The sequence below is a fragment of the Bombus affinis genome, chromosome 3 (assembly GCF_024516045.1).
Source record: "Bombus affinis isolate iyBomAffi1 chromosome 3, iyBomAffi1.2, whole genome shotgun sequence".
In the NCBI taxonomy this organism is placed as follows: Eukaryota; Metazoa; Arthropoda; class Insecta; order Hymenoptera; family Apidae; genus Bombus; species Bombus affinis.
The window spans coordinates 5596232-5609036 of record NC_066346.1 but is presented as its reverse complement, the minus strand read 5'-3'; the positions used below and the strand labels follow the sequence as shown (position 1 = coordinate 5609036).

The following is a 12805-nucleotide window of genomic DNA, read 5'->3' as shown; positions in this document are numbered from 1 at the left end:
TTCTCATTTATAGACCTCGAACATTATTACTATCACGAAACTCCGAACGATTTTACGTGTTATATGTTTGAAATCATTTTACGTCACTTTACGCGCTACAAATACGAATTTTTTATTTTCTAGACGCGTATGTCCTTTTACACGAATAAAGAGGAAAATATGGGATGGAGAAGGATTAATGCAGAAATACAACGAGTGATAAATTGTTTAAAAAATTTAAATTCCTCTCGCATCTATTCTACATTGAACTTTCGTTTACTCGTACAGCACATTTTCGTATATACATGATTATAACACACTTCATTCGTACAGACAAAACACGCATACATTGTAACACTAGACAATACTACGTACGCTATCTTTTGTAATAGGAATAATAAACTTCGAGTTTAAAAACTTCGAGTTGCCCCAAATTAGAAAAGTTTCACTTCTTCCTATACATTCACGATTTCTATTTAGACATAATTATTGTTCAAGCACGGTAATTATGCATTTGTGGAAACGACTGTCAAGTATCAATTATCTTTAACAACGTCATTCTTTGCTCCTTTGATTGTAAACTAATGACATTTAATGGCGTAACTGTAAACTTCTTAATTGGAAGAAAAGATATCCTAAAAGACGCTCCTAAAAGAAATTCGAATAACTCAATCTCCACTTCTTGTAACTGCTTATGAAGAAACAATAACAGAGAATGAACAATATATTAATACTAGCAGTCATCAAAATATTATTTATGCAAATAACATTAATTACTATTATAATAATGAAGAAGAATGAACTGATAAAATACTATCCGTGTAACGTAATCGCACAATTATTTAAATATTCGTTCGAATAATGTTCGTGCGAATTGGAAAAGTCTACGGTTCAGAGATAGACAGTTCGACCACACTTTGTACAAAAATAATAGCTACAGACACGAACTATAGCCTATAGTTTATTCAAATATATACATAATTGAAGGTCGGATGAAATCAAGGCAAACTGTCTCTCATTGATGTTTTAGAAAAAATACTGGCTTCACGTGTACAGAGGGTGTAATTTGTTGGAATGTACGAAATGATCAAATGTTGTAATAAGCGTATTATTCACGTCCTTTGTCATTCCTTTACCGGGAAATGTTCAACTTTTTTTCTGTGGAAGAATCAATGCCAACAATCCTCCAACTGAAAGTAATCGAACAGTTAATTATTATTAATCAAACTTGATTTGGTATAAGGAAAACAGGCAAATGAGCAAAGGAACTGGACAAGTTGAAAGGAATAAAAACGTTTACTTACAGATCACTATACTGCCGACCAAAAAGATTGGCACCTCGCAGCTAATGTCGAGCAACATTCCAAAGGCTAAATTGCTGGCGATCGCGCCAATTCTGCCAAAACAGGTCATCATACAAATCGCAACGGCGCCTACATGCGTCGGAAATATGTCAACCACTATGCTGCTGATCACGAAATTTGCCGTGACTATCGTCAACGAGAACATGCAGCTCACCATTAAAATTTGCAAGGAGGACTCGACGAAGTATATCGCGAAGCCAAACATTCCAGCTAACAACATGGTTGTTACTGAAACAGAAAGGAATTGTGCAATTTTTAAATGAAACCTCGAGGGTTTGTAATACGTTTGTAGTATAAGTAATACGATGAACACTTATGGAATATTTTAAAATTATTCTCGCTACAAGGGAAGTTAGTTAAGATAAAAAGAAAATTAAAAAATGATCAATTCTTTATCTATCTTTTCTATCACTTTGTTGTTTTATAGGTAATTGCGTAAACGTTTCTGTAAAAGAATTCTCACACGCTTTTCCCATCTAATTCAACAAATTCGTTTCAATGTAAATATTTCAAATTTACCTGGAATTGTCCGTCGGCCAACACGATTTGCCAAATATCCAGATACGATGTTGCCAACCAAGCAAAATGCGTTGATCGTCAATGAATTGATGAAAACCATCTCGTCCATGTTAGAAGAACAATCGGTCTCAGTCGTCGAGTTAATTAAAACGTTCGTTGAATTAAGCGAAATATTTGACGCTGGCGTCACAGTAGCTTGCAGGTCACTTTCTTGGATTAGTTTACAAACGCTTACACTTCGATTGGGATGTAAGTGTTGGTAGCTTTCAAAACGATTGAACAGCTCTGGTAACCATAAACCGAATCCATAGTATCTGAAAAATGATAAGATGAATTTTATTTAGTAAAGGATATAATAACGTAATTGACCAGTTAAAAAATTCTTGGACAATTTATTTAGTAGATTAAGGTACCGAATCCTTCATTAAATTATACAGAGAATTCCACAGGTTTCTATGCAAATATTTAATATATACATCTTTCTTGATTTTTATGTTAATTAGCGTGAAAAACATCTATTTAATCCGACAATCAAACGAGAAGACGTTCTGTCAATATGGAATTGATTAACAATATATCCAATCTCAAAATTACTTTTTTCTTACACAAAGTAATGTAATTGTCTGGTATTATTCGTATTTCTGCTTTCTCTGTTTCTATCTATGAAATATGAGAATATGCAATACTATGACAAGTATTTTGTATTACAAAATTGTAGCAAATATCACAAGTACATTAAGATTATTAACGGGCTAGAATTTAATTAAAGTGTGGCAAGATTGCATCCGCGATATGATTTATGAACAGCTTACCCGCACATATTCGCAAAGTAAATAGTCCAACAGAGAAGCGCGTATTTCAAAAGTGGCGGTGACGCAAGCGAACGCATCTGTTGCCAAATATTTTTCAGCAATTCCATTAGTACTGTGGACGCGGAGAAAGACGTTTTATTAACATTATTAATATTCATCGTATCATCGGACAACAAGACTTTTACCTGAAACACAAGTACAACATCGTTAGACACGAATTTATTCTCTTCGTCATATTTTTACATATACATGGGTGTTCGGCTACAGGTGTCAGGAAATTCAACGAGTGATTCTTGAAGCTGAAATAAAACGAAGATCAATAATAAAAAAGACTGCGTTTTCGGCTTTGGTTTTTAGTTATTGACAATTACAAAATCGGCTAAACTGCCCCTGCACGCGAGCAAACCTCCTTACACGAACGAAAGGAGGTCAGCCTAAGCCGCGGGGCGCACAGTGATCCTCAATCCCAACGATACATGAACGCCAGCTTACCTCGTACAGGTCGTAGAGAAGACCATCGTATTCAGAGATTTTAACGTACCGTAATGGTTGAGTTATATTGCAAAATGTCTTTGCGCTGGATATAATCCTGTTGCGATATTTTTCGGCGTATAAACATCGCGCTTTCGCGCTATTACCGTCCGCCGTCGTATTACCATCGTAACAAATGTACGTGTCCGAAAGTTCTCTAAATGTATACATTTTGTAATAAATATGACCACAATATAGATACTGCTACATTGTATACAACACTCACAACGCACATAACATGCTCAGTATATACTCAATACTCTATGGCACACGCAATATAACCAAGTAACGCTCTAACTTAATATTTTCAGTTCTGTGAAAGTTTTTCGTCGATTGTCGGAACGATTCTGTTCATTCAAAACTGTTCTACTCTCTTGCTTCGAGATGTGTAAAACATGGGAATGTAGAGTTCATTTCGAACTCTTTGCCAATGCTTCCACCTTCTTTGTATAACTCTGAATTATCCAGCTACAGTCATGAAATTTGAGAAGTTCTTTTTAAAAGCAAGGATGTGGTATTGAGGAAGCAAACAGACTGTGCATCAGATGTGTTTTAAAAAAGCGTAAACCTAACTTGCACAATCCTCGAGCTTCGCATACCTATAGTTTTGTTCTTGATTTTCGCCTTATTTCGGTTTCAAGAATTTAAATTTCCTGACACCTGTACCCGAACACCCTGTATGTTTGATATTCTCTACTTTGATAAGGAAATAAAATTAAAAAATTAAAAATCACAATGTATGTACTTCAAATAGCTGTAGTAATTTTGATAAGAATATTTGTCAAGAAATAATATTGCCTTAAATTACAAAATAGGCGATATTAAAAAAAATAGAAATTAAACAATTGAAAGGTTAATTAATTTATCAATTGTTAATTTTGCTAATAGCAAATGTGATGGCGATGCTGATTCGATAGTGTCTGTGCTTTCCATTGCAATTTTTACTATTCGGTATGGGTAATGTTGTTAATTTAAAAATTATTAAGTTGCATCGATGCTTACGGGATAGTCGTCCTCGTTACGGCCAGTGTTTATCGCGTAGATTTTTCGCAAAATTGCCAGTGCTTCGTCCGTTTTTCCCTGAGAGACCAAAAATTTCGGACTTTCAGGATATCTGGTCGCGATCAAAGTTACCATTAACGATGGTATTCCAATAATAGCCAGAAAGAGTCGCCAAGAATTATACAACATGCCATTGAATCGAAGGGATATTGGCAGCGGTATGATAATCCAAGCCAAACCTAACAAACAGAAAAAGTCCTTATATAGTCCTATAATAATTTCTATGTGTAACATATTTAAGAAATATTATTATGAAATTGTTCTAAACATTTGATCAGTGTTCTTTCAATTAAATTATTACATACAAAAATTATTAATAACTAAAAAATTTCATATTAAATTTACTAGTTAATTATTTAACTTTATTTATTATTATTATAATTATTTATTATTTAAATAGTAGTACTGATAAATAAGTGTTTTACAAGACTGTAAACGTTTCTTACCAGGCAATATCAACCACGATAGGGTCCAGAAGAATCCTACGTAACAGATAGCTTTTACTCTATGTTTGGCTGCGTGGAATTCACCAAGATACGTATAGACTAGAGAACCAGGAGCACCCATGCTACAGCCAAAGAGTAATCGTCAAAAAATAATATACATAAATTATAATAAATAATATTAACATATAACACAAAATCCTTTTTGCAAGTTCATGCGTTTATTACGAACACGCGACTTGTGTAAAAGTCGTATTAACTTTGCGAAGCGATTACAAAAATTCATATATTATCGAAATTGTAGGGAATAATACAAAATAACGAAAGATACATTGTAGATCGAAATAAACTTTAAGTTCGAATTTCTTCTTTTTTTTTTTGCGGTTTTATTATATGTAAAAATGCGCACGATACTATGAACTGACTAGATATATAATGTGATATTTATTACATAATATGTAATATACTTACAAGAATCCACTGAGTGCTCTGAAAATTAACAGCACTTTAAAGCTTTGAGAGAAACTTCCTCCAATTGACAAAATACTGTCACTTAATAAAGTAAGGAGGAGAATATATCTCCTTCCGTAGGCATCTGCAAATACTCCCCAGAAAAGGGAACTTACAACTCCGCCTAATGAAAGAAAATATCAGGTTAAATTAAATGTGAACTAAATACTAATAAATACCATAGCAATATCATTAGAATATTATGATGATATTAACGTGATTCTATCCTTTTACAGTTCGTAGTTTAGAGGATATAAATTGGTAAATGAGAAAAACAATTTTATATTATACTTTACGCTATTTCTTCCTTTAAGTTAACTTTTCGCAGTAAGTTTGTTTTAATATTCAATTGAACGATAGAATACAATTGTTTTCGATAATTCATATCGTAGGTATTTTCTATTAAAAAAATACTTTAAAAATAAATTCAAATTTCGTATTTTTGTATGTCCTAGATCATGCAACAACTTTTATCTTCGACGAATACTATATGCAAGGAAAAATTAATCGACTTTAGTCGTACAAACTACGAGTGGGATGTTATATAAAAAACTGCTCTTCAACTTTCCTAATGAAATAAGTGCTATCTAACGTGTCTAATACATTGCAATAAATGTACATAGGTAGTTGGGATATCGTAGTATTTTTATGTTCCTACTAAATAACTTGAACATCTTTTTATTATTGTACTTATCAATCACATTTTGTTGCGTTATAAATAATATAATCATTTTATAAATCTAGTAGATCATAAAATATTTTATTTCCAAGTATCATCGATAATACTTTAGTTTTTCTGAATTGAATTCCAATTGAATTCGAATTGAATTTCCAACTTGTGGAAATACTGAAAGCATAATTAGAATAAATGCGACTGATAAATAATGCAACTGAATAAAATTATACAATCATAATTACTTTACTTTTCGGTTTTACTTAATCCATTGCTAAAGAAAATGGAAAAACGAGGACGTTTTTAATTATCTTTTTTCAATGTGAATCCTATCCATTTTAATCATACGCGTTAGGGATCAAATTTCATTTTCCAATAAAACAAAGCTGTTACGAATGAACATAGGACGAGCAAAAACCTTTATGCAAAAAGGTTCAGTATGAATGATTTAAAAAAATTAAATAATTTTTAACTGATGCGTAGGGGCGTTTATACTTCTTTTGTTTTCGTAAGTTCCGAAGCTTCCGGATTTCAACGACACGTTTAAAAAAAACATTATTGACAGACTTCACACCCGGAAGATTAGAAACTCGGAAATAAACCTAATGGCTGTATGTTTGTTTTTGGCACGCGCATTCTTAAAATAAAAATGCATGATTGTGTTGATACCTAAGAGGAAGGCGACGTTCAGAAGACCTTTTTGTTCAGACCTCAAATCGAGATCACACTCTGCGGATGGTAAAATGTACGCGTTTATTCCGTTCTGACAACCAACGCAGAGGAACATTGCTCCACAGAGTAATACGAAGCCATAGTGGAATTTTCCGTACCCTAAAACCGTAAATTAAATTTCCCATTAGTCTTTTTGCCGTTTGAAGTCGTCAAATTGATAAAATACTAACATGACGTTGAGTATCTGCTCGTGTAATTAACTGTATGTAAATCTAGAAGTTCTCAGAATTGAAAGATTAATGCACTGCGAATGTGGAAATTGTAGAAAATGTAGGATTATAGAAAGTTAACAGCAGTAGAGTATATTTATAATTTCTGGTTACAGTGTCATTATTTAAATGTGTATTAAAGATCCGTGTATATCGTTTTAATGAACGTAAGCGAGTAACAGAGTAAATGAAAAATAATAAAAAATGAAGTAACAGAGAAACAAAAAGAATAATTCGTACCACACAGTTTGATGGCTTTTTCGAAATCTGCAGCGCTTTCCTTGCCTGCATTGTTCTCTGAACAAACAAAAGAACACACACGTATATTAGACATTTGTATTAAAAGAATTTAGTAAAAAAAAATAGATATATGTGGTATATAATGTTGTATACATTGGGAATATTTTGGTTATATTAGATATGTTAGTTTTGAAAAAATATTTTTATGAATTAACTATCTACCTACAATTTAATATTTCCATATAAATTAATGTGATAGTGGTAATATTTATATTATACCAATTTAATGATCACCTTCGATTTAAGTCGCTATAACGAATATCGAGGACATGCGTTCCATATCGATGCTACGACAATCATTATTTTCATAAAAATGTTATATAAACTTATGATTTACTATTACGTGAACAGGGCACGGTCTCCAAGTTGTATATTCACAATTGATCCAACTAACAATTTTGCAAATATCATATCTTATTGTTTGATTATTTATATTGTTACTATTAAATATACAGTATAAGAACATATGTTAAAAAAGATGATGATACTTAGTGGCAGGAATATTTATTTTTAACATAAATTGTTTCAAGAGTTACTTTGATCATCTTCCTTTTTTTTTCTAAAAATGTTAGAACACAATTATACACGATTTATCACAAACTGGAGTATTTTTTTAAATATTAATTAACCTACGATTTACGTTCGAGAATTTTGGACCGAAAACGTAAACAAGCTCGCGCTTGCTGTACGTACTACGTACTATGGGCTGTGCCCGTAATATTTACGTTTGGCCCGATCATCGTACTACGGGCTATGCCCATAGTTGTAGGTTAAGGGGTTAAGAAGAGAAAGTTATAGAAAGGAGAAAATCTTTTCTTTATTTTCACGAGAAAGATATTTACAAAAGCTTAGAGCTTTAAAACAAAATCTTCTAGATAAATACACATCCTATATACAGTTTCATTTATTTACGTCGACCTTCGAAAAAAAAAAAAAAAAATATATATATATTTGTATCGTTTCTCCACTTAGCCCTCCAATTAAAGTCGATATTGTGTAAGGTGAAATTTGTCGTACACAGAGCGGAATATCGCCAAACAGAATTCTTGACATTCTACCGGGTCGTTTTTAATTACCATTAGCACAATCAAGATAGTGACACCAGCAATTGATGGTAAATGCACAGTAAACGAAGTCCATTAAATTTGTCTTTACGAAAGGTCGACATAACTTTAGCTGTAAAAGTATCTCCAGATAACACTGAACGACAGCTAGTACATTACATGTTTTATAAAAATTGTTAATCGCAAGAAAAGGGAATTTTTATCCTGTTAAATAGTATACTTCAGTACGATTTATTCAACTCTATGTTTAATATAAAATAATCGAAGGTAAATGAAGTAGATCAGACGCAGAAAATGATTTGAAACAATTTTTTGATAATTTAATTGACATACACGAATCACGTTTTTCAATTTTTCTGGATAGAAATACGCGAATCAATAAAGTCACGTTGCGCGCAATTTAGCTTATGATAAATATAGTAAATAACAAACAGACTGTCGAAAATAATTGTAAGATCTCGTGCTTGGGAAACGAGCCAAATACCAGAAAGGAGGACAGCTGTATACTTAACCTGCATACAGTTTTGCTAAATAGTTAGTACTATTATTAAGTATGTTGACATCTGATATATGTATATAGGTACTGTGAATAATTCTCTAAATTAGTTATGATATTTGTCTAAATTTCTTATCCCACCTATATAGCATATATTTATCGATCAATGATCGTATCAATACTGTCAGCCTAAAATTAAATTAATTCTATCGAATATCACAAAGAAGCAACTCTATATTATATCTAACAATTTTGAAGTCGAACATTCCTTTAACGTGGCAAATTTATCTCTCTACACATTGATTAGGATATTTGTTTAAAACTCCCTCGTCTTTCTTTGAATCTTTAAGAAACTAACTTTGGGCGTTGGTCGTTGCTACTACGATGGCGTATGCTTTTCCATTCGCATAACAATAAATTCCGTTCGCTTGTGCTTTTTCATCCTTTGGAGATCTGAAGACAAATCGAAAACACGTATCCGCTTTCTGTTCATTGTGTAAAAGCCCACTTCGCAAATAGCTAATTTCAAGTACGAACAATCCAACTATGTTAACATTTCTATATTAGATCATCTCTTAACCGCTTGATAATAATGGTAAGTCACGTTGCAAAGCTCGTGGAAACAGTAAGATCTATATCTGTTATAATCTTCTACGAAAATATGTACGTACATCGTTATCCGTTCTTCGTACACTCGCATTAATTAATAGGCAATTCGTTAAGATAACACCAACGATCGCCAGTTGACGAAAAATTATTGACGAAGAAGATTTCAGAGAATTCATGATCATTCTGTTACGGGGAATTCCAAGTCGCGAAAGCAATTCTAATTAAATTTCTGTTAAACATCTTATTCAATATCGCTGAATAGATCGAGCGTGGGTGTTTTGATAAAGGAAAAAAAGTTATACGAAGAAATATGGCTTTGTTCAAATATTTGTCAGCAATCAGCCAGCTTAGAAATCGAATCAATGAAGTGACGCAAATCGATCGATTGCTAATATAAACGGCAGATAAAATGATAATGAAAAGGAGTAATTATATTCTAACATTTTCTCTATCGTACAGCTGTGGCATATTCAAATACGACGGATATGTCTGCAGACCCCCTGTACTTTTTGATAAATACGTGAACAAACAGCAGGTTTGGATCGAAATTACATCAACAAAGGTTGAAGGAAGTAATTATTGTGACTTCAACAATAATTACTCTGATGTTGTTTCGCTTGATTATACCGCTATACAGAAACATGACTTTTATGCAGCGAATACGAAACGAAACCAATTTGATTTGCCGTAAATAGATACAGTATCGTTGGCCATAACTATTATTGGTCGTGAATTTGTTAGAAAAATCGGGCAAATTTTACCTTATTTAGCGTTTTACATTTACAAAGCGTATGCCAATGTAGTAGCAGATTTATAAGAAAATAACTGAAAATTAGAAGCAGTAGACAGCATCCAATTTTTACCGGATATCAATAATCGTAATCGTCCTAACACTTGTAATAAGCGTAAATGAAAAATCATACACTCAAGAAAAATGAACAACTTTAATTATTGTTAAATAGAAAATGATCGCTACTTTGGGGGGAGGGGGGGGAGCGAAACAATAGGATTGAAGTAGAAGCATTGTACTAGAAATTTGAAATCCGTCTGTGACACAACTTGTTAAATATTTCGTATACGTATAACGTTCTTTTTTTTTTTTTCAATAATCTCGATTCGATTTCAGAGAATAGTTTAGTACAATAGAGAACAAAATTTCTTCTTTATCAAATTCAAGCTCCTTTGAAAGACACGTAGTTCGGTTAAAGAATCTCTGGCTAAGAGGATATCGAATCTTTCACAACTCATTCTTTGCATTTTTAAACGATAAAAATTAAGCGAAATACATAATTATCCAAGTAATTTAACAAAATGATGAACTTTTAAAAAGTGATGAACCTTGATGATGTACAGTATAATTTATGTATGCATTAGTTAGAAAAGTTTCACGATTTTGATAACGTTCAATCGTGCGTCTTTTCATCAACAATACCTGTCATTGACGTAAGAAAGCATAGTCGATCAATGACGTAGGTAACCCTGGTATCGTATAATACGATACATTAAAGTATAATATTTGATTGTGGAATTTAATTTATTCCACGTAAATTTGTTTTCGTGGTCGGAATTGTTTTAACTGCGGATTGTCATTTTAATGTTTAGTAACAATACAGAAGAACAAACGATGACGCAAAAGGGCATTACGCTCTCAAAAATAACGTTCACGCGTATTTTTCACTAATATTGACAAACTCGCTGAAATGCAACATTTTCGATCGTTTACGAGAGACGTTTGGCAATTTCGAATGTTTTAAGTAAATCAGGTCAATCAAAAATTTGTCCTTTGTCATTTAAAACAGAACTGACAATCATAAGCCTTTTAATAATGCAATATTATAGTAATTATTTCATAATAATTGCGCAATTTTTCAAACAGCCTTATCGATTATCAATACACTATGACATTTGATGTTTATCGACGTTTTAAATATTTCACAATCAAAATAATAAACTCGGACAGAACTTTTGCTTTGTAAATATAATTTATTGGTAAATATCTTTGTATTTGGAGTTTTCCATCTTATCGAATTTGAACGTAACATTCGAAATCATTTTTATACCTCCTATACCTGCAAAGAGCCTGTTGCCAATATGTTGTTTCTTTTGTAGTCATAAAATTGTTCTAAGTAATCTTTTCGTAACACTGCAAACTGTTTTAACGAGATATTAATAAAAATAATAGTATTACATAAAAATGGTGAAGTAGATTTAATATTAAATTTTAACTCTTGAAATAATTATCCTTCGAAGCAATGGCTATATCTACTTTTTGTTTTCATTCTGATATTTCCTATTATTATGAGCTTGCTGGCGTAGTACCAGTGGCATATATAAACGATTCTTCGGATCCGATTAAAATCTAATTAATCTTAAAATATCACAGCTATCGTTATACGTTGAAAGAAAAAAAGCCGGGAAGATGAATTGTTTAAAAATTATTTTTAGCATACGCATATTATCTCTGCTTAATATTCATGCTAAACTATTTTAATCCCACGTTATTAAAATTCTATATTACGATAACCTCCTCACAAATGATTTATCTCGCACGTGAGAATCTCTTTAACTATGTAGAACGATCACAATAATAATAACCGTCATAAAATCATGCAGGAAGGAAATCGAAGAAGTCAACATTTATTTAATCGTACTACTAAATAATCTGCAAATGAGCATTGCTACTTTCACTGCACATACTGTACATAAAAACTCAATAAACTCAATAAGAGAATGATCGGACGATTTTAAACGTAAACCATTTTTAATAAAAAGAAAATCCAAACAACGTTGAAGAAATTTAAAAGAATGGCAAATTATTTGAAAATTTCGTGGAAACCTAAATATTTAAGAATTTCACAAATCAAATGTTCACCGAATAGTTTAGATAAATCATACCCTGGACATCGCTATATTTATTATATCTCCTTTCAATCACTTTCATAATTATAAATTACTCAAATCTCCGTCCAAAAATCATCTTGGATAAACTGCAATATACACGCGCAAATGATACTATATTTTATAATATTAAAAAATTAAAATGACGAAATAACAAATTACCGTATTAACTATATCCTATCAAATCACTGAATAATACTCTATCAAAAATCATTGTCAACGAACGTATCTCAACATCGTTCCCATAAAGTTAAAGAAGAGTAAAAAAAAAAAAAATAATAATAATAAATAAAATGGCCTATCTTAATAGAAAATGGAAACAGAAAAATTGGTAAGAGATACTTACCCACTATATAGGACAAGGAGGCAACCTGATTAACCATAGCGATTAAGCTTGCAACGGCTAGAACACTAGTCTTCTTTCTTGTCAAACAGCGAGCAAAGACTGCCGTTGAAAGCAGGCAGAATCTTATGTGTTACCCTCTGTAGCGCGGATGGAAAACGTTCGCGCGATCTACGGCCGCGTCTCTTTAAATATTGTCATGCGCTTGTAGGATCGGCCAGGGTCGAATCCCCGCGCGATTCGCCAAACGAAAAATCGTCT

At 32.2% G+C, this 12805-nt stretch overlaps 1 protein-coding gene across 3 annotated transcripts; it reads right to left on the bottom strand.

Moving 5' to 3' along the window:
• Positions 1-199: 199 nt before the first annotated feature.
• LOC126914049 (synaptic vesicle glycoprotein 2C-like) lies at positions 200-12805 on the bottom strand. Of its 3 annotated transcripts, XM_050717498.1 has the most exons (11): positions 12548-12798; positions 9053-9147; positions 7075-7131; positions 6563-6724; positions 5182-5344; positions 4714-4835; positions 4208-4446; positions 2675-2859; positions 1863-2176; positions 1284-1571; positions 200-1169 (listed from the first exon to the last, which is right to left on the bottom strand). In XM_050717498.1, exons 4-11 carry the CDS (start codon positions 6678-6680, stop codon positions 1126-1128), a joined length of 1473 nt encoding a protein of 490 aa, XP_050573455.1. In that variant the 5' UTR covers positions 6681-6724; positions 7075-7131; positions 9053-9147; positions 12548-12798; the 3' UTR covers positions 200-1125. The 3 variants fall into 3 exon arrangements, with proteins under 3 accessions (XP_050573455.1, XP_050573453.1, XP_050573454.1); XM_050717496.1 differs by lacking the exon at positions 9053-9147 and having other exon boundaries at positions 12548-12801; XM_050717497.1 differs by lacking the exons at positions 7075-7131; positions 9053-9147 and having other exon boundaries at positions 12548-12805.